We start from the raw sequence: 22,337 nt of genomic DNA, 5'->3' as shown, positions 1-22,337 counted from the left end.
AAGTCCCAAATGGGACGTCTGAAGCTGCAACTCCGTTTCCATGCATTTTTCATAGAGAGAGCCTCTTGTCACACAGCTAATGCTTTCATGAATTGGTGGTTGGGGGTGGGGGTGGTGGAGTATATGTAAGACATTTCTTCACATGCTGCAGAACCAATTTCTGCTTCATGCACTGAGTTGCTCCTTTAATTTTTTGTTTTGGAACAGTTTTAGATTTACAAAACCTTTCCAAAATAGTGCAGTTTCTTCATCTAATTTTCCCTAACACCACTATCTGACATGACCACACTCTAATTATTGAAATGAAGAGATAAATACTGATAAAATACTTTGAGCTAATCATACATCTTATGCAGATTTCACCAATCATTTCACTGAAAAATAGAAACATGATCCATAGTAGCTCGAGGCTGGTGAAATAATGACTATGAGGCATTCTCTCTGGTATTGTTCAGAGCTGGCCTGGCCATCACAGCTATGCTTTCACGTTCTCCTTAAACATAAACGATTACTTAGATCATCAATATCAAACAATGCCACTTTGTACCATGACAGACCAAGGCAAAACAAGAGCACTCTGTCCTCACGTATGAACACAATCAATATGAACATTGTTCAAACAAAAAATAAGCAAACATCCCTCTACCCAGATACTCTGCATGACTTGTTGCTGTGTTACAACCAAGAGAGTCAGCCTGTTTCATTCCTCTTGCCCTATAGTTAAGATGTGCCCTATAGTTAAGATTTAGTGAGATGTGAATTACCCCTAATTCCTTACAGCATCCAATCCAGAACAAAGCCTTATTTTCTTCAACCCTCCCTCTCAGTCAGCAGAGGAAGACTGATCCTCTAATAAATCTTTTCCCATGCCATCTTTCTGAGACACTTCAAGTAATTCCTCAGTTTGGTGCTTCCTTGTTGAGATGAGCAATAAACCCACTCATTCAAGCCCAAATTCCTGGTGGTCTTTGGCTGGTGCATATTGGGATCAGTGATGTCAGTTTTCTGATCAGATCCAATGTAGTTCTCATTTTAGTTTCCTTCAATCTGTGATAATTCCTTATCTTTTGGGGTGGGAGTTTGTGGCTAGTTGTTGGATGCCCCTTAACTTATCTGATGCTGTCTCATGCTTGGATGAAATAAAAATATCATAGATATGGTGCTGTACAAACATCACTATAGTTATTGTGTAAACACACAAAAAGGAAGGGCAAAGGCATGGCAGCATCCTATCTCTCCCGCCGACCGCCTTCGGTAGTCTCATGCCATTTCCCCACTCCAGGGAGGTCGATGGTGATGGTCAGGCGAAGGAAGGAAACGAGGGCCAGGCTGGTTGGTCTTAGTAGCAATCTATTACATGGAAGAAATGTACGTCATGGAGGTCCCAGGATCTCTCAAGCGCGGGCTCTCAGCTTCTGTCCCCATTCTCTCAGACCTGTCTCTTCGGTGTTCTCAGCACATCTTCCCAGGTTCTCTAAAGTGATGTCGGTGGGCCCCAGGGGTGACTTATGTGAAGCCAGATTTGTTAAGCTATCTTGCAAAGTTTTAAAATGAAGGTGTGTACAGCAAACATCATCCTCAATGGGGAAAAACTGAGACCCTTCCCCCTAAGGTCAGGGACGAGGCAAGGATGCCCACTCTCTCCACTACTGTTCAATATAGTACTGGAAGTACTTGCAATAGCGATTAGACAAGAAAAAGATATTAAGGGCATCCAAATAGGGAAAGAAGAAATTAAGCTCTCACTATTTGCAGATGATATGATACTATACTTAGAGAACCCTAAAACCTCTACCAAGAAACTCCTAGAAACAATAGGCTTGTATAGTAAAGTGGCAGGCTATAAAATCAATACCCAAAAGTCCATGGCTTTCCTATACACAAACAGTGAGAGAGAGGAAAGCTACATGAAAAAAACAATCCCATTCACAATTGTGCCCCAGAAAATCAAGTATCTAGGAATCAGCTTAACTAAGGAAATAAAGGACCTGAACAAAGAAAACTACAAAACGCTACTTCAGGAAATAAAAGAGGACATGAGGAAATGGAAAAATGTCCCCTGTTCATGGAATGGGAGAATCAACATCATCAAAATGGCAATACTTCCCAAAGCACTGTACAAATTCAATGCAATCCCTATAAGGATACCCATGACATTCTTCAAAGAAATGGAGCAAACATTCCTGAAATTTATATGAAACAATAAGCCCCCACGAATAGCTAAAGCAATTCTTGGGAAAAAGAAAATGGGAGGAATCAACCTCCCTAACTTCAAACTCTACTATAAGGCAGTAATAATTAAAACAGCATGGTACTGGAACGGCAGTCTCCTGCCCCCGTGCTTGGCTATTCCTCCCCAGGGCCCCTTGGAGGGGAGCGGGTTGAGCTTTCCTCCCCACCCTGACCAGGGCCCCGGCAGCCGAAGACCTCCAGGACCAGCCACCACCATGCTGAGACCACTCTCCGCACACCTGATGGTACCGGCAGAGGGACAAAGTCACGTGGGTTCCAGGGCCGAGATCTCCGAGCCTACTCGGATTGGAGTCGAGCATCCTCCACCCATATCCTCCAAATTCCAGTAGGCGGGGGTCACACCCACCAACTGGTCCCCTGGCGCCATGGAAGCCCATCAGCGGTCAAGACTCAGAGACTATAAAAACCAGCTCCCAGTGGGAGAACAGTGCAGTCTTCTGCCCCCGCGCCTGGCTATTCCTCCCCAGGGCCCCTTGGAGGGGAGCGGGTTGAGCTTTCCTCCCCGCCCTGACCAGGGCCCCGGCAGCTGAAGACCTCCAGGACCAGCCACCACCATGCTGAGACCACTCTCTGCACACCTGAAGGTACCAGCAGAGGGACAAAGCCACGTGGATTCTGGGGCCGAGATCTCCAAGCCTACTCGGATTGGAGTCGAGCATCCTCCACCCAGATCCTCCAAATTCCAGTAGGCGGGGGTCACACCCACCAACTGGCCCCCTGGCGCCGTGTAATCCCATCAGCGGCCAAGACTCAGAGACCAGAACCAGCTCCCAGAACCAGCTCCCAGAACCGCGCGGCCGCATTTGCGACATCTTATTATGACATCTCTTTCCTACTTTGACAAACTGGAAGGCTACCGAATGTAGCCTGCCCACACGGCAGGGTCTGGCAAACTCCCCACGGCATACCCAATATGCCAAACACCAGTAACAATGATGGGGCTCATTCTCCTAAAGAGCCTTGAATATAATCTCAGGGCTAGGATGAAGGAGACGTTACTGGGGCCTGCTCGAGGGAATCGACGAATAACAGGATGATCTGTGATCTGATCTGTGGTACTGGAACAAAGGCAGAGCTGCAGACCAATGGAACAGAGTTGAATATACTGACATTTCCTCCCAAACATATAATCATCTAATCTTTGATAAGGGGGCAAGAAAAGTGAAATGGAGCAGGGAAAGCCTATATAATAAAGTGTGCTGCCAAAACTGGACAGCTACATGCAAAAAAGTGGGCTCAGATCTCTGCCTAACACCATGCACAAAAGTAAGATCGAAATGGATTTATGACCTCAACATCAGACCGGAATCCATAATGTTTATTGAAGACAAAGTCGGCAAAACTCTCCATGATATTGAAGCTAATGGTATCTTCAAAGATGTCATGCCACTGGCCGAGCAAGTGAAAACAGAGATAGACAAATGGGACTATCTTAAACTAAGAAGCTTCTGCACCTCAAAAGAAACAGTGACCAAAATACAAAGACAGCCTACAGAATGGGAAAGGATATTCACCAAATACACATCCGACAAGGGGTTGATATCAAGGATATACAAAGTACTGGTTAAACTCCACAAGAAGAAATCACCCAACCCCATCAAAAAATGGGGCGAGGAAATGAACAGAAACTTTCACAAAGAAGAAATCCGAATGGCAAAAAGGCATATGAGAAAATGCTCTACATCACTAATCATCAGAGAGATGCTGATCAAAACCACAATGAGATATCATTTCACACCACAGAGACTGGCCCACATCCACAAGAACAAAAGCAACCAATGCTGGCGCGGATGTGGCGAGAAAGGGACCCTCCTTCACTGCTGGTGGGAATGCCGGCTGGTCCAACCCTTTTGGAAAACAGTATGGACGATTCTCAAACAATTAGAATTTGATCTGCCATTTGACCCAGCTATAGTACTCCTGGGAATATATCCCAGAGAGGCAAAAAGGTATAGTCGAAGTGACATCTGCAATTGTTTGTTCATTGCAGCACTCTTTACAATAGCCAGAATCTGGAAAAAACCTTAGTGCCCAAGAGCAGATGACTAGTTAAAGAAACTTTGGTACATTTACACAATGGAGTACTATGTAGCTGTTAGGAAAGATGAAGTTATGAAATTTACATACAAGTGGTACTACTTGGAAAGTATCATGTTAAGCGAAATGAGTCAGAAAGAGCGGGATAGACACAGAAAGATTGCATTTATCTGGGGAACATAAAGCAACAAAAAGGGAGACTAACACCCATGAATGTCTGAGATTAGTACCAGGAATTTTGCTCCATGACTTGAAGGCCAGCCACACGTGCTAGGTGAAAAGGAAGCTCAGATAGAGAAGAGAGCACCAAATAAAAGGTGTTGTGAGGACCCTCCCAGGGTGGGAGAAGCATGCTAAAAGTAGTCTATAGACCAATCATGATTGCCACTCAATGCCTCTCTTGCAAAACACAGTACCCAAAAGAAGAGAGAGAGAACAAGGAGGAATACCCTGTCACAGAGGCAGGGTGGACAGGGGGATGGGGGTGGGGGGGGATGCTGGGACCCATGGTGGTGGATGATGGGCACTGGTGGAGAGATGGGTACTTGATCATTGTATAACTGAAACCCAAGCACAAAATTTGTAAGTCTATAACTGTACCTCATGGTGTTTCACTAATAAAAAGAGAAAAAATAAAAAAATAAAAAAATAAAATGAAGGTGGAGAGAAAACCATGTTTCTGTAACTTGCTTTTTGTAAGAATCAGATTCTAATTCTTCAGAGGTGATTGAATAAATGTATCCTAATCTTGATCTAAAAGGTACCCCCTTTGGGGAAATTTAGATAAAACTTGGTTTACTGTCTGTAGGTAAACAGCCTAATCTGTAAACCCAATGTTATGCATGCTGTCACTAGTCTGATCCCGAGCATTGGAAGCCAGAGCTTTACTAGGGTGAAGCTCATCTCAAAGTGCAGAATTGCTTTCCCCCAGTCTGAATTGGCCAAAGTGTCCCGAAGGGCATCTAAACTGGTTAAATTAGAATAGATTAATGTCTGGTTCTAAAATACTGTGAATTTTCTTTCTATACTTTATTGCATCTCATTTTCTGTGAACAGTAATCTGGAGAGAACAAGAATATTATCAGCTCTTAATTTCTATTGCATCATGGTATTAACACCAGAGAATATTTCCTCTAAACCAGAATGCTCTGCAGAAGAGGAACAATGGTTTCCAAAAGGAAGTTGATGGATTTACCCAACAAGGAAAGTTGCTAACTCCTGGACCAATGTAATGGAATATTATTAAAGGGTTATGTTTTAACACTAGTGAGAACCATCTTCCATGGGGAGGAACTGAACAGCAAGTAAGGTAGAAGTAATTCAGAACTGTGCTTTCTGTGCCATTAATGAACCTAGTGGAAATCCTGAGTCTCCTCTCCTAACACCTGTTCAGCATCAAGGAACTTAGAGAAGGATCAGCAGCTTGACCTCATGCAAATGATCAAATATGCTCATATGTTCAAGGTATAGATATCTGTTGGTTGTTATTAATAGCTTCAGTGTATGGGCAGAAGCTTTTCCAATCTGTGCTTAGAAAGCCAGAGAATGGCCCGGTGTTTCTGTGTCCAGTAGAAAAATCTGGACACAGGAAGTCATATTATCAACGAAACCTGTGGGTAGAGTTATTCCTTTTCATTGTTTTAATGATAGATAAGGGTATGGCATTATGTTGCTTTGGTTTTTGTTGCTTTAACTCTTGTTTTTTAAGACAGCTAACAACTCTGTTCTTACTGGGACAGAAAGGAACTTCTACTCCTCCAGGGTCTAACCATTTCAAAGTGATATCCCTCAGTCTAACCAATCTGATCTTTTCTTTCAGATAACTTCAGGTACCCAACCAATTCATTGCCTGGGGTCCATTTTAAACTAAGATAGCTTGAGATTTCCCCCTTGCACAGGCAGGGTCTGTGCCCCTCTGTCAGCATGAAACAACTTCAGAAGATGGACCACCGACCAGTTTCCCCTTAAAGATTTAAGGTGGTGAAATCTCTAGGGGGGATATGATGTAGGCAGGTAGATAGGGAAAGGCCCTTTGCAATGAAACAAAGTTTCATGGAAGAAGAATTCTAGGAATGGCCCACCTTGCGGATACAGAAAACAAAGCCCTGATAAGACCATCCCCAGACCCTGAAGATATGGGCCTCCTCCCTATCCAATTCCTCTTTTTCGAAAATCCTGGAACCTCCCTTTCAATCCAGTTAACTCCAGCGATCCAGCCCAAAGAAGACCATCACCACTCCCAACCTTCCTGGTAACCTCCTTAGCTACGGACTTTTACCTGGGAAGAAGCCCCATGTGGGGACAGGCTGGAGAAACCCTATAAAGGCCACCTTGAACAAAGGAAGGGTGCGCATATGCTGCCTGAGCCCATGTGCTGCTTGCACCACATGTGGTGCCCGAGCACATGTGCCACCTGCATCTCCCCTCTTGAGATGTGTACTTTCATGCTTTCATGTCTAATGCTAGGATGTGTGTAGGTTCTCTCTCTGTGCTTGGAGAAGCCTGTGTTCTCTCTTGAGTATGTTACTCTCTCCCTCTCTCTCTCCCTCCATACCTAAAAATCCTGCAAATAAAATTTATTTACTTCACTGCTTTTCTACTCCTGAAATTCCTTTCTGTGAGGCTGATGTCGGTGGGCCCCATGGGTGACTTATGTGAAGTGGGGAGGAGAAAGACGGTCACTTTCTCCCCACCCACCTCTGCCACCTGGGACCCAGGGTTACTGGATTCTTGTCTCTCCTCGCAGAAAGGAATTTCAGGAGTAGACAAACAGTGAAATAAATAGATTTTATTTGGAGGATTTTTGGAGAGGGAGAGAAAGGGATAAGCAGGTAAGCGGAGGAATGGAGAATAAGAGAGGGAGTAATGCGTCCAGAGAGAACGCAGGCTTCTCCGAGGGTACAGAAAGCCCCTACACACATCCTAGCATTAGACACAAAAGCATGAAAGTACACATCTCCAGAGGGGAGATGCAGGCGACACATGTGCTCAGGCACCACATGTGCTCGGCCACATGGGTGCAAGCAGCACATGGGCTCAGGCAGCATATGCGCGCCCTTCCTTTGTTCAAGGTGGCCTTTATAGGGTATCTCCAGCCTGTCCCCATGTGGGGCCTCTTCCCAGGTAAAAGTCTGTTGCTAAGGAGGTTACCAGGGAGGTCCAAAATGAGAAATTTCATGGGGAGGCCTATATCCTCAGGGTCTGCGGATGGTCTTATCAGGCCTTTGTTTTCTGTATCCACAAGGTGGGTCATTCCTAGAATTCTACCATGAAACTGTTTCATTGCAAAGGTCCTTTCCCTATCTACCTGCCTACATCAAGGCAAGACAAGAATCCAGTAACCCTGGGTCCCCGGTGGCAGAGGTGGGTGGGGAGAAAGTGACGGTCTCTCTCCTCCCCACTTCACATAAGTCACCCGGGGGGCCCACTGACATCAAAATCACGTGTCCCCCCCAGAGAGCCCTGAAATCTCCCTTATATAGATCATGGTAAAGGGCTCAATGCAGTGATGTCATCAAAAGGAGTTACAGAAAGAACATTGAGGCAGCAAAACATACATTGTTTCTATACATCCACAGGCCAGTAATCTTGGCCTCTGGAAAGAAGATACAAAACCAAGACTGAAACCTTTCACAAGGACTTTCACAAGCTACAAGCATTTGGATTTGCAGCCCAAAGACCAGTCTGCTAGAGCTTGGAATCTACATCCCAAAGACAAGTATCTGAGCTTTGCATCCCAAAGACAAGCCTGCCTAGAGCCTGGAATCTGCATCCCAAGGATCAGATCTGGCTAGCATCTGAGATTACTGAGAGAAAAGGGAAACTGCCTCTTACAATATACTGAAATTATTTACTGAAGGCAGTTTGAAGGGGAGAAATGTTCAGTCTCATCCAAGCTAGTCAGGACACATGGGAAAGCTGCTTCTAGGACAGATTCTCATTTAGCAGATCAACCCACCCTAGAACAGAATTCCCTGGGTGTGTTTCTCCTCTCCTTGTCCAACAAACATATAAGCATACATAATATAAATCATTTTGTATGGAAACAGTAAGAAATACCTTAAGCTTATAAAATTGTTCTCCTAGGGCCCTCTGGATCTCAGACTGATATCTGATATCTCAGGCCAGATATCTTTCCAATTCCTAGCAGGGTCCTAGTCTGGTCGTTACTTTTGGATCATAATGATGTAGGCAGATAAATAAGGAAAGGCCCTTTGCAATGAAACAAAGTTTCATGGAAGAAGAATTCTAGGAATGACCCACCTTGTGGATACAGAAAACAAAGGCCTGATAAGACCATCCACAGACCCTGAGGATATAGGCCTCCTCATGAAATTCCTCTTTATGGACCTCCCTGATAACCTCCTTTGCAACGGACTTTTACCTGGGAAGAGGCCCTGATGTAGGCAGGTAGATAGGGAAAGGCCCTTTGCAATGGAAGAAGAATTCTAGGAATGACCCAACTTGTGGATACAGAAAGCAAAGGCCTGATAAGACCATCCGCAGACCCTGAGGATATAGGCCTCTCCATGAAATTCCTCTTTTTGGACCTCCCTGGTAACCTCCTTAGCAACGGAAGAAGTCCCACGTGAGGGCAAGCTGGAGAAACCCTATAAAGGCCACCTTGAACAAAGGAAGCGCGCGCACATATGCTGCCTGAGCCCATGTGCTGCTTGTGCCCACGTGGCCGAGCACATGTGGTGTCCGAGCACATGTGTCGCCTGCATCTCCCCTCTTGAGATGTGTACTTTCATGCTTTCATGTCTAACTTTACTCTCTCTCTCCCCTCCACACCTAAAAATCCTCCAAATAAAATCTATTTGTTTCACTGCTTGTCTACTCCTGAAATTCCTTTTTGCAAGGCGAGACAAGAACCCAGCAACCCTGGGTCCCGAGTGGCAGAGGCGGGTGGGGAGAAAGTCTTTCTCCTCCCCGCTTCACGTAAGTCACCCATGGGGCCCACCGACATCAGCCCCACGTGGGGACAGGCTGAAGAAACCCTATAAAGGCCACCTTGAACAAAGGAAGGGCGCGCATATGCTGCCTGAACCCACGTGCTGCTTGCACCCATGTGGCCGAGCACATGTGGTGCCTGAGCACATGTGTCGCCCGCATCTCCCTCTTGAGATGTGTACTTTCATGCTTTCGTGTTTAATGCTAGTAGGATGTATATAGGTTCTCTCTCTCTGCCCTTGGAGAAGCCTGTGTTCTCTCTTGAATATGTTTCTCTCTCTCTCTCTCTCTCTCTCTCTCTCTCTGCACCTAAAAATCCTCCAAATAAAATCTATTTGTTTCACTGCTTGTCTACTCCTGAAATTCCTTTCTGCAAGGCGAGACAAGAACCCAGGAACCCTGGGTCCCGGGTGGCAGAGATGGGTGGGGAGAAAGTGACTGTCTTTCTCCTCCCTGCTTCACATAAGTCACCCGTGGGGCCCACCGACATCAGATGGCGACCACGAAGGGACCGGCAGTGAAGAAATCCACGAGGAAAGAGGTAATCTGTGGAAAATCTGCTGTGGAGGTATGCTCCCTTGGAAATCTTTAGGGGGGAAGGTGGAGGAATGTGATAACCTCTGTGTGAATGTGTGTGTGTGTATGAGCACCCTGATAGGTCCTCCTATCGGGCGTGATTTTGTAGCTCCATGACCTGGCACTCTTAAAGTCCCTCTAAAGTCACGGAGCTCAAGTGGGCTGCCTGTGATTCCAAGGAGAACATACGGTCAATGGTGGCCCTGGCATGGCTGCTGGTCGCAAGTCACAACACTGAACCACTAAGGCTAAGTTCTCCACCGGCCAGGCAAGCATCTGAATGGTCTCTGCAAAGAGGCACCCCTCCTTTGTCTGTCTCGCATCACTGTCCACTATGGGAGGAACGGGAGGAAAGCCCAATAGTGTGAAACTAAACTGGGAAACTAAGGCAGATCAATTTCTAGGTAGAAATTCCTTTCCCCAAGCAGTCTCAGCAGAATCAGCTAGAGGTCAATTCAAATGCGAATGGAAGCAGTCAGCAGGTGTAGCCCTAGGCAAAGTGAGGCCAAAAAAAAAAAGAGGTAAAAAGACAGGCAAGAAGTTTGTGGAAGAAAGCGTCAGCAGGAACCATTGGAATATGTGGCAAGCTAAGAAAGGCAGAACCTTTCTCTTCTCCCCTTAATAGGCTTCTTGGAAACCCATGGAACTCTAGGAATAGCTCCACATGTACAAGCCATGGTCGTGTGGATGCTCGGGAGGCAGGCCCCAGGGACGCCTGGGGTGACTCAGAAATCTCTAAAGGAGACGTCCTTTCTTGAGAGATTTTTCTGATGGGCCGGCATGCAGTTGTGGTCATTTCCGCGCACTCTCTAGAACCACAACACTATGGGCCGGCATGCAGTTGTGGTCATGTCCGTGCACTTTCTAGAACCACAACACTTCAGAAGGGAACAAAGGCCCTTGGGAGAATCTATTAGAAGGAGAGCTTGCTAAGGAATTATCCTACTTTAGATCTTTCTTTTCCCTTCCTTTCATAGGTTATTGCTGGCACTTAGGAGATATGGGAAATTCTACATCAGTACCTAAATATTCTCCTTTAAGTTGCTTGTTAAAACAACGGAAAAGTCTGCAGCTAGATAGTTTAAATAAGAAATGTCTTATTGACCTCTGTAACACCACGTGGCCTGAGTATAAGCTAGAACTTGGGGAAAGATGGCCAGTGAATGGCAGTTTGCATTACCAGATCATTTTGCAGTCAGATCTTTGCAGGTAACAAAAGAAATAGGATAATCAAGCAGAGGAGGCAGGAAAAATGCAAGAACATATGATTAACTGATATCAGAAACAAAGAAGTGTGTCACTAATGCAGCCTATCCCCATGTCTGATAAGATACCAGCTCCCTGCCTCAGAACTAGCCTTGATCAAAATATGGTAACATCTCAAAACCTTAGGTTTCAACTGCTTTGTCATAGTTTATTTTGCTGGCTTATATCAACAAAAGCGCTTTCTTGACCCATTTTTTTTAACAAACAGGAGACTGTCTGGTTAGGCTGGGAAATGGGGAGCAGTGTTCCCAATCAGCCGACAGGACTTCTTTGCCCTGGGCACTACTCCTTCCTTTCTCAGTCCATCAGTTTTCTCCCTGCCATTTTTGAAGGGTCAGATCGATCGATCAACTGCAGATTGTGTGCACATGTACGTGTGGTGGTCTTTAGTCAGTTCATTGTCTGTCTGTCTGTCTGTCTGTCTGTCTGTGTGGAACACTCGAGTGCTTGAACCAGGTTGAAATCAGAAGTAGAAATTCTAGAGAAGTCAGTGATATGCAACTCACTGATTTAAGGAATGCAGTTGTTATTGGAACTTGCTAGACAAGGTTTAAAATATTTCTTATCAGAAGGTTGAGCCTACAGAGAAAGCAGAATTCTCAATCTATCTAGATTTCTTATTAGAAGAACGTTAATGATTAGTTACAGTTGAAATCCTTTTGAACTTAAGAATCTGTACTATCTAGAAGAGCTGCGGAATTAGAGCTTAAAACTAAAGTGAAATAAGAGTTCAGAGAATGCAAGGCTTTATCTTACAAGCCTCAGCCAATTGTAATGAGGAATTTAGCTGTTTTACAAACAACAGAGGTACAGAAGGCATCAAAATGAAGTTTTCTTATGTTTCCATAAACAGTGGCAATTCAAGTATTTTTTATGCTAATATCAAAGTTTGGTTAAAAAAAACAAAGGGCTTTTTCTGTGTCTGAAAGCATGTTTGTATTCTTGTGGAATTGTTAAAAGTATCTGGTGTAGAAAGCTCATGATTTTAAATAAGGTACAAGAACTATTGAAATTAAGCCAAAGAAGGTTTTTATCATGCTTTATATTAATTGGTGGTTCAAGGGTTTTATGCTGTTATATCAATGTACATATTTGTATCTGCATTAGATTAGAATATTTGACCTAGAAAATCTTGAGTTGAAATAATGTGGTACATAAAAACAGGTTCATGTTTATTTTAAAATGAGTTCCTAGAGTCATAAAGTTGGTTGCCAAACTTATCCTACCAGTGTTTTTATTTGATCTCTGAGACTTTTGTTAACTAAAATTTCTAGAGTTACTTAGCAAAGAATTATAAGTGATCTCAGATGTCATCTTGATAGAGTTAAGCCATAGCATTGTGCCTTGGTTAAAAAAAAATTGAGATAAGAATGAAGAATGTCATGGAAATGTGGGAACCTTTACTATTAATCAGCCAGTCCAGTATGTGAAAATGCATGCTATTATTTTGATAACTCTATTTCAAGCAAAGCTTTGTCTCCAGGTATCAACCTAGTCCTGACCTTCAGAGAACTTTGTACACAAGTGTGAAATACTTTCCAGTCATGGTAATCTGAGTGCTTTAATCTTTTTGTATTTGTGTTTTTCTAGAAATCAGAATTCTAAGACGTCTCTTGGTTAATTTCTAATGTAAAGTGAGCTTTTGCCTAGTGAATATATGTTGTAAGAACTTTTGGGATTATCTCTAAAGCCTTTTAAATACCTATAGAAACTGATGTAATGCTTTTGAAATGGTACTGCAGAGTAGTTTTGTCATGTTAAATGAGATGATTGGTAACTAGTGTCTAAACTTGGGAGATCATGTTGTGCTAAGTTCAGTAACACAAGAGTTTAAACTTGTGGGATGATTATTGGGAATATAGATGTGTGTCTTAAGTCAGAAAGTAATAGATGGAGATATCAGAGGGAAAAAGGAAAGGAATCTTGTGTAGTTGATTTTTAAATGAATGAAAGTTATAGAATGTATGTAAAAGGAATGTGTAGAAGGTTTGAGGTTTGCCTAAGAAAAGGAACTAATCATATTGTTTTGTTATAAGAAACTCTTTAAATCACATGCAGAATTGTTCTAGTACCTTTTTGGTAAGATCTATGGATCTAGTACCATTTTGGTAAGATCTATGGATCTTTTTGGTAAGATCTATGGTTTCATGGCACTATGTTGGTTTGCCTAAATCCAGATAAGTCTTTCCTCTCTGTAATAGGATCTACCCCTCATGCAGACAGGAATAGTGTCATAGTGCTTCAAAATCGGTGTGTGCTCTATCTCTAGATGATTTTTCACTGGGGGTGTTGACTTTTTCCCTTGGTTAAGGTCTTGTCTTTAGGTTCACCATAAAGTTACTACTTCCCATTTCAGAATTAATAACATTTTGCGATGAGATTGCTTTGCGACTATACAAAGATCCTATCTCTCATACTTTTGTTTGCTTTGAAAGTTTCTAGTGATGATTCTTACTTACAACAATAATTATTGTGATGTTTGCTAAGTGATAATTTTCATCTCTAATAGTTCCATCAACATTCATTAATTTGAATTACATTGTAAGTAAGTGTTCTTGCTTTCCCCCAATTATTTTCACACCAAGTTATTTATTTTATATTAATGTGGTCACATGAGAATTTTTTTTCTATGGATTATACTTATTTCTTTTGTAGCTCAAAGTGGCTCAGATGTGGCTATTGATTGACACTTCAAGTTAACTCCCGTGTCTTTTTTTTTTTTTTTTTTGCTTTTTGGATCACACCCGGCGTTGCACAGGGGTTACTCCTGGCCCATGCACTCAGAAATTACTCCTGGCGGTGCTCAGGGGACCATATAATGCTGGAAATCGAAACCGGGCATGCAAGGCAAATGCCCTACCCACTCTGCTATCACTCCAGCCCCTCCCATGTCCTTTTGATGTGTCACTTTAATTTTGAGCATTTCCTTCCTTTCTGGAAACCCAAGAATGTTCCAGGCTCATCTTGTATTTTCTGTATCTCTAATCTTGGACTCAATCATTTCTCTAAAAAGCACTTGTTTCTTTTTATCAGAGAAGTCAAGGCCTGAGTAAATACGGTGTCATCATTGCTCTAAGGCCCTCTCAAAGACAGAACTGGGAAATGTGTTTCCCTACACATGTTTTTTTTTATACCTATCTACTTTTACACATCTATATAAACATTTATATCTATCCATTGGTATTTATCTACATCAATTTATTTATCATCTACTTATATATCAAATCCCAAGTGCGTATTTATGCCTCCATTACTAATCTAACACATTTCCTCTTCCCTTTTTCCTTCCTTGTAACTTCTTTCTGGAACAGTGACAAGACTGTCTGTTATATCTACGTTGTATCTACGTTATATCTACTTAGCTGCTCAACACTCAGATCAGTTTTGCAGTTTCTTCTTTCCTTCCTTGCTTCCTTGTTTGGCCACTCCCAGTGGTGCTCAGGGCTTACTCCTGGCTCTGCCCTCAGGGATCATTCTTGATGGGCTCGGGGGATCATATGTGGTGCCAGGGATAGAATCCAGGTTGGCTGCATCTATGGCAAGTGCCCTAACTATCACTTGTTGGGTAACATTGCTTTGTCCTTCAAGAAACTTAGGTTTTATCTGGTTACACCCATTAATCTGGTTACACCCATCAATCTGGTTACACCCACCACAGTGCTCCAGAGGCACTTCCACTTCCATTGTGTTTACATGTAAACATGTAAACAGTCGTCCCTATGCTCTCCTTCCCACCCAGTTAATCAGCTTTCCCCTTAATCAGACTTTGTTAATTTGTAAGATCAGTTTCCCAGAAATCTATGATTTTATATGTATGAGTGAAATATTGCCTTTTTCCTCTCCTTATGCCTTATGAACAGTTTACTTTAAAGTAATATCCTTTTTGTATAGATACAGGAAGACCGTTAACATTATGCTTTGTAATTTAGGATTTGATTGGCCTTGAATATTGTTCACTCCCGGGCATCTTTCTCGACTTAAGCCTCAGTTGCCCTTAGTTCCTAACACCCCAAAAGCAGGGTCCCGACGAGGGACTGAATGGACCCAGGGCAAGCAGTGAGCTACCCTGGCAGCGAAATGGGCCAGGCCAAAGTGCCACGATTCTTAACTATAAGTTAAGAGTTTGATCATGGACAAATGCTGTCATGATCCAAGGTAACGACAAGACTAGGATCCTGCTAGGGGTGGGAAAGACTATCTGGCCTGAGCACCGTAGTCTGAGATCAAGATGGCCCTAGGAGAGCAATTCTATAAGTTTAAGATATTTCTTACTGTATCCATACAAAATGATTTATATTATATTCTTGTATGCTTGTCGGACAAGGAGAGGAGAGGCATGCCCATGGGATTCTGCTCTAGGGTGGGTCCTCCTGCTGAGCAAGGATTTGTCCTAGGAGCGGTCTTCCCTGAGGCTAAGATTTCTACCGCTGTTGATCTCCACCCCTATTGATTGTGACCACACCTATGTATTTGTTCCCCCAATTCCTCATGGAGAGAGGATTTAACTGTACTGTAGGAGTGGGGCAGGGGGCAGAAGGAAGAAGAGAGTTCAGAGAGGATCAGAACCCAGACTCCAGAGAAGGAGGATGAAGGGGAATGGAGAAGGAGAATGAAGTAGCTGGGGGAGGAAGAATGGGGGCAGAGATAGAGAGACAGATGAGGAGAGAATCAGAATAAACTACGACTAATACCTACCAGCCTGGCCCTCGTTCCTTCCTCTGCCTGACCATCACCATTGAACTCTCCGGGGTGGGAGAAGGGTGAGACTACCGAACGCGGGCGGCGGGAGAGATAGAGCCACCGCCGCTGTGGGTGCCGTGCCCCCTATTTTGTGTGAGCTTACACAATCACTGATTCCAGTTTTGGAGTTTGTAACTTAAGTTCCCATTGCAAAAAGATATACAAACTAGGCCATACATTTTTGTTGTTATTGTTTTATTGTTTGTTTTTGGACAACACACTGCGATGCTCAGTGGTTACTTCTGGTTCTATACTTAGGAATCACTCCTCACGGGACTGGAGGACCATATGGAATCCTAGGGATCAAACCTGGATCAGTCACATGCAAAGCAAGAACCCCACTCTCTTACTATGGCTCTTGCCCCTAGACCATAAATTTTGCTTGTGTCTCTTTTCCTATGTTTTCTAAAAAGGGGTGAAATTTATGTAACATAAAATTTTCTACTTTAAAGTATGTGCAGGGACTGGAGCAATAGCACAGCAGGTAGGGCATTTGCCTTGCATGCAGCCTACCTAGGTTCGATTCCCAGAATCCCATATGGTCCCCCGAGCACTGCCAGGAGTAATTCCTGAGTGCATGAACCAGAAGTAACTCCTGTGCATCGCCGGGTGTGACCCAAAAAGCAAAAAAAAAAAAAAAAAATGTATGTGCTCTATTTTTTTTAGTCTTACCCACATCTTGACTTTATTCATCTGTTTTTCTGAGACATTGCAATGGTTCTAAGAGTCATATTTATACAAAATAGTATACTCAGAAGTATCCCTCCATATTCATTCCTATTACTCCATCCCATTCATAGCCCCCCATTTACTCCTCCTCCTCCTCCTCCTACTCCTCCTCCTCCTCCTCCTCTTCTTCTTCTTCTTCTTCTTCTTCTTCTTCTTCTTCTTCTTCTTCTTCTTCTTCTTCTTCTTCTTCATCTTCATCTTCTTCTACTTCTTTTTTTAGTTTTCACAAACAGTGCTCAGAGCTTACCCTTACCTTTGTGCTCGCTGTCACTCCTGGAAGTGCTTTGAGGACCACATGTGGTACTGGGAATAGAACTCAGATTGACCATGTGCAAGACCTTACCCACTGAGCTATCTTTCTGGTCCCAATGCTCTAATTCTTAATAAGTACTTCTTTCATTTACTCACTTGACAGCCATTTGTGATTAACAACCATCGGAACCTATTCATTATTTATTTACTTATTGGGGGGACCATACCTGGTGATTCTCAAGGGTTACTCCTGCATCTGTATTCAGTTATCACTCCTGAGGTACTTGGGAGACCATATGTTCTGTGGGGATTGAACCTGAGTTGGTCATATGCAAGGCAAATGCCCTACCCTCTCTACTATCTCTCTGGCCCCAAGCACTGGAAACTAATACATATGGAGCTCTATCTTATTATCTACTTCCAGAGAATCGAACTATGAAGTATTGGAATGCAATACTTTCCAACTGTATTTGACTGGGATTACAATTCTAAATAACAGGATTTATATAACATTTCAATGTTGCATTGAGTTCTTCACATTTTGTAGCTGGTTCAAGGAAGCAAACAGGCAGTGGATGGTGAAACAAAACAAAACAATGGAGGTGAGGGGAAAGCATTTTTTTTCAGAGTTTAACTATTTCATTCTGGCTCTCAGACAACCCCGCAGGCTACTGAAAGTATCTTGCTCACATATATGCCTAACTGTAAAGGTGATTAGAGGCTGCCCCAAAAGCCTACATCCCTCTCAGAGAGCCTGGCAAGCTACCCATGGTGTACTCGAGATGCCAAAAACAGTAACAATGATGGTCCTCATTCCCCTGACTCTCAAAGAGCCCTCAATATGCCCTTGGGCTACACTAGCACGTGACAGGGATGAATGGAAATGTTACTGGAGCTTGCTTGAGCAAATCGATGAACAATGGAGTGATAATGAACTATTTCATTATTTCAAAGAAGCAACTTTTGTCCTCATTTAATCCTCTCAATTGAAGGGGTCAGAGAGATAGTACAGCTGGTAGGGAATTTGCCTTGTACACGGCCAACCCAAGCCTGATCTCCAACAGCCCATATGGTCTCCCAAGCACCTCAGGGTTCCCCATATGGTCCTCCCCCTGAAGCCTACCAGAAGTGATTCCTTTGTGCAGGAATACCCCTGAGCACAGACAACTGTGCCCTCCCTCACATGAGATTTCAGGGAACTGAGAATTTACCACTCTGATTCAGTTCTGGTGGAGGTCACTGAATATTGACTCTCTTGTTTCCTGGCAGTTGAGGGGAAAGAGCTGTCCTTGAGGAAATGATTCTTTCCTGTTTAGGGTCATTAAAATGTCTCAGTCCCTTTAAGCTATAATTAAAAAATACCATATGCTGGGAGGCTTACAAAGAACAAATATTTATTCATCACGGTTCTGAAGCCTAGAAAATCCAAGGCACTGGTAGATTTGGGGGAGTGCCCACTTCTTAGCTGATAACTGGATCCTTCTTGCTGTATCTGCATATGATGGAAATGGGGGTGGGAGGTCTGTGGGGTCCCTTTTATAAGACTCTAAAAAAAAATCCCATTCACGAGACTTTTGCTATTGGGACCTGATTATTTCCACCCTGTAATACCATTATTTTGTGAGTTAAGATTTGGAAGATGGGGGCTGGAGCAATAGCACAGCAGGTAGGGCGTTTGCCTTGCATGTGGCTGACCCAGGTTCAATTCCCAGCATTCCACATGGTCCTCTGAGCACTGCCAGGAGTAATTCCTGAGTGCAGACCCAGGAATATCTCCTGTGCATCGCAGGGTGTGACCCCTCCCCCAAAAAAGATTTGCAAGATGGGGAACAAAAACATTCTATCTCTAATATGTGTGTGGAAAAACAACACACAACAAAGCCTAAAGAGTAAAGACAGTTTCAGCAAGAACATCTTCTGAGCACCTGCTCTGTGCCTAGCTCTGTTCTGGTTTTGTGTGGAACAGAAAGTCCTGTCCTTGTGAGTTCCTAAGTGGGTGAGAATATGGACCACATATCTCTCTGGCTCTTCCTTAGGAACAGCCTTAAACAACACAGGCCCATGGCTCAGAGATGGTATTCAGAAAGGGCTCTTTGGGGCCTAGGCTGTGAAAATAGTTTCAGGTCAGTGTCAGATCAAACAGGGTCTGAAATGGTATAGAATTTAGTAAGTGAAGGAACAGAACCATCCAGCCTTGGGAATGGACTCTGAGTATATCCTCTCATTGCTGGTCTTTGGAATCTATCTCAGTAGGCTGTAGTTGGGGATTATTGCATGTTGGATTCTCTGGAAGCATATAACAAGATAGAGTTCCAGTTGTGTATTAGTTTCTGGTAGCTGTTATCAAAAATGACTGCCAGGTGAATGACTTAAAGCATGGGGCTAAAGCCATGGTACAGTGTGTAGGGCAATTGTCTTGCATGTGGCTGACCTTGGGTTTTATTTCCAGCATCCTGTATAGTCCCCCAAGCACCACCAGGAGTAATTCCTGAGTGTGGAACCAGGAGTAAACCCTGAGCATCACCGGGTGTGGCCCCAAAATAACAACAACAACAATAAAAATAGAAATTTATCCTCTCATTTTAGAAGGTGAGAAGTTGAAGGTAAATTTCACTGGGCTGAAATAAGAAGGTAGAAAAGTGTGGTGAATCTTCACTCTAGATATTAGACTCCATGTGAAACATCTCAAAGGCTCTCAGGCAACCCAAGCCTGCCATTCCTGCCAAGCTTGGTCTGGCACCAGAAATAGAGCCTGGAGCAGTCAAAAAGCAACCTCCAAAGACAACCTTATACCATAAAATAGCACTTTTCTTGGCACCACCTGTAAATGTGTGTGAAAAGACTGGCCTTGAGTACAGGGTGAGACTCAGAGGCTGTAGGCCAAGACAAGAAGAGAATGAATTGGTGGCAGGAGTTTTGAAACTATCCCAGAAAATTGCCTTCCTCCCCAAGAGGCCTCAGTTTCCCTATCTGCAAAGAAAGCCAGGCTTTCTGATCTTAAAGGGGATGGATGATTCAGAGGAGGCCAAGTGTTCTCATTAGTCTCTGAAGCTAGAGATTGAGCAGGGAGGTTGGGCAAGGGTTCAAGAGTCCCCTGTGAATTTTAGATGGCCAAAAGTAAGATTTTACTTGAATGGCCACATGCCATATGGCTTAATATTTCAAAGGTATAAGGCAAGTGAGCGAACTGTTGAATGAAATATGTTCTATTGGCTGATATTTAAAACTATATTTTAATAATGACATGGAAGGGCAAGTTTGAGGGAATATTCTCACATCCCTTGAGTTCTGCACTAGGGTCTGCAGTGTTGAGAGAGGTGGTCTGGGTCCTGAACTGTGGTTACAATGAGAATTTTCTCTCAGTCACTATCAGAGCTCCTACTCCAGGGCACAGAACTGGCTAGGAGAAGTACTTCTGGGCTTGGAAATTCATCTGTGTGTGATTGGGTTCAGGGTGGCAGTGACAGAAAGGCCCTTCATTCATAGGCATTGTGCTGATGGCTGCCTTTGCTTCAACCTCCCTTCCGTTGTGCCAAAAGAAGCCTAGCATGCTCCCAGCAGACCTCCTCTCCCTCTGTGGTCTGAGCAGCACTTGTTGGCTCTCCCAGCAATCTCTACTCCCTTTCCCTAGTACACAGGCATTTCCCCTAATTCAGCCTTGACCCACTTCTTCCTGTCTTGACATCTGCTTCTCAGAGGATCTAGGCACACACATTGGCCTCCAGCCCACCTCCTCTTCTTTCTCTTGGCTCTTTCCAGCACCATGAAGCATGAGGTACTTCATACACATGTGTGGGTCTGTCCATGTGTGCCCAACACCAGCAGTTCCCTTGCCCTCTAGTGGAGGGCTAGTGCAAGGCCACCAGAAGCAAGAAGCAGGTCACTCTTGTCTAAATGGAATTTGCTACCTGCCAGGGCACCTTATAAGGTCCCAGTGTTTTCCTTCCATGCCTTATCCAGCTTGCCTGGACACACTTCTGGAAGACTTTGCAAACATCTGGGCTGGGGGTAGGAAGCCTGTGTCCCCTGCTCTTCACTGTCTTCTTTCATTAACTTAGAGTCTGGTGGAGGAGAGAAGACATAGAAGCTCAAAGAGGTCTGGTGTGTGCACCACAGGCCACTGGCCAAATATCCCAACCCACAGGGCAGGACTGCGCAGCCGCCCTGTGGCTGTTGGAGTCTTCCTCAGTCCCTGAGAAACAAATGTGTATTTCTCCTAATGGGTGAACCCCAGAGCTACATCTTTGCGCTTGGCAGCATTCCAGTTGGGCATGGAAGATCCAGGCAGTCATCCCTGGAGGTCGGCCAGACTCCAGCATTCTCAGAATTTATCATCATACTTGCAGTCTGGGTAGCGGTAGGCAAATCTGGGGTCACAGGTTCTCAGGGGCCTCAGGATATCTTTCAGCCAACTGGCAGCCCTGAGGATTGGAGGCTCAGGGAGGGCGCTCTCTCCACACTTGGCCAGCGCCCTGTCGATCTCCTGCTGCACTGGCCAGGGAAACTTCCCGTGGAGAAGCTGAGGCAGCAGCTGCCGACACACCAGCCTCAGGCTCTGCGTCTCGGGAATAGTGTCACAAGTGGGCAGCTCGGCCTTGCAGCCGCCAGCCAGGCAGCTAAAGATGTCTTTATTTGTCCTTGCCCTACTTGCTACTTGGCTACCTGCAAGAGAAACGAGAATGATTACACACCCCACACCCTATTCTCCCCGAGGGGGCCATCACAAATTGGAACTTGGTCGAAGTGATTTCTTCTCCTAGCATCTCCCATTTCTAGATTTAAGGCTCAGGGACACTAGGGACCCTGCCTGGAACCATATGGGAGGAGCATTGCTCTGCTATGCTAAGTTGAGGCCAGGGCATGGAAAATCCACTTACTCTTAACTAAAGTTGAACTGGGGGCCAGAGATTTAGAACAATGGGTATGGCACTTGCCTTGCACATGACTGACCTTGATTCCATCCCTGGTATCCCTTTATGGTCCCCTGAACATTGTTAGGAGTAATTCCTGAGAGCAGAGCCAGGAGTATCCCTGAGCATCCCTGAGTATCCCTGAGGTGAGCCAGGAGTATCCCTGAGGTTAGGGTCAAAAACTAAACAAAAACAAAACAAAACAAAAAAAGAATTTGAGCTGCTAATGGTAGAGCTCACTTCCAGATTGTGATTTTCCCATTATTGTGATTGATAAGGAAACTCAGGAAATTAAGTAGGACCAGTTTTGTTTGTCCTTTTGAATACAAAGTTAAGGTTTTTCCATCCTCTGGAAAAGCCTGTGTTCTCTCTTAAACACCCACCCCCTTCACAATTTTTCTAGGTTCCTTTAAATAGAACTAGTTTACTTCACTAAAAAGATAAAATAAAACACAACACAAAGTTGGGAGAAAGAATAGGTAATGTGCAATATGTACAGAACAGTTGGGCTGGTACTGCTGTGGTTGACATATATTGTATATTCTGGAATGGACTTCATTCATTTTTCTCCCTCTATGCTTCTTAACAGCAGAGTCTCCTGCCCCCGCGCCTGGCTGTCCT

At 44.0% G+C, this 22,337-nt stretch overlaps 1 protein-coding gene across 1 annotated transcript in view; it reads right to left on the bottom strand.

Moving 5' to 3' along the window:
• Nucleotides 1-21,127: 21,127 nt before the first annotated feature.
• The window catches only part of DIPK2B (divergent protein kinase domain 2B), a 49,133-nt gene continuing 47,923 nt past the window's right edge, over nt 21,128-22,337 (bottom strand). Inside the window, exon 5 of the mRNA XM_056131067.1 lies at nt 21,128-21,468. Coding sequence (XP_055987042.1) covers nt 21,128-21,468 — 341 coding nt within the window. The remainder of the gene's footprint in view (nt 21,469-22,337) is intronic.

Source organism: Sorex fumeus, unplaced genomic scaffold (genome assembly GCF_029834395.1).
Source record: "Sorex fumeus unplaced genomic scaffold, SorFum_2.1 ptg000086l, whole genome shotgun sequence".
NCBI lineage: Eukaryota > Metazoa > Chordata > Mammalia > Eulipotyphla > Soricidae > Sorex > Sorex fumeus.
This window is presented reverse-complemented; position numbering and strand designations above follow the sequence as displayed.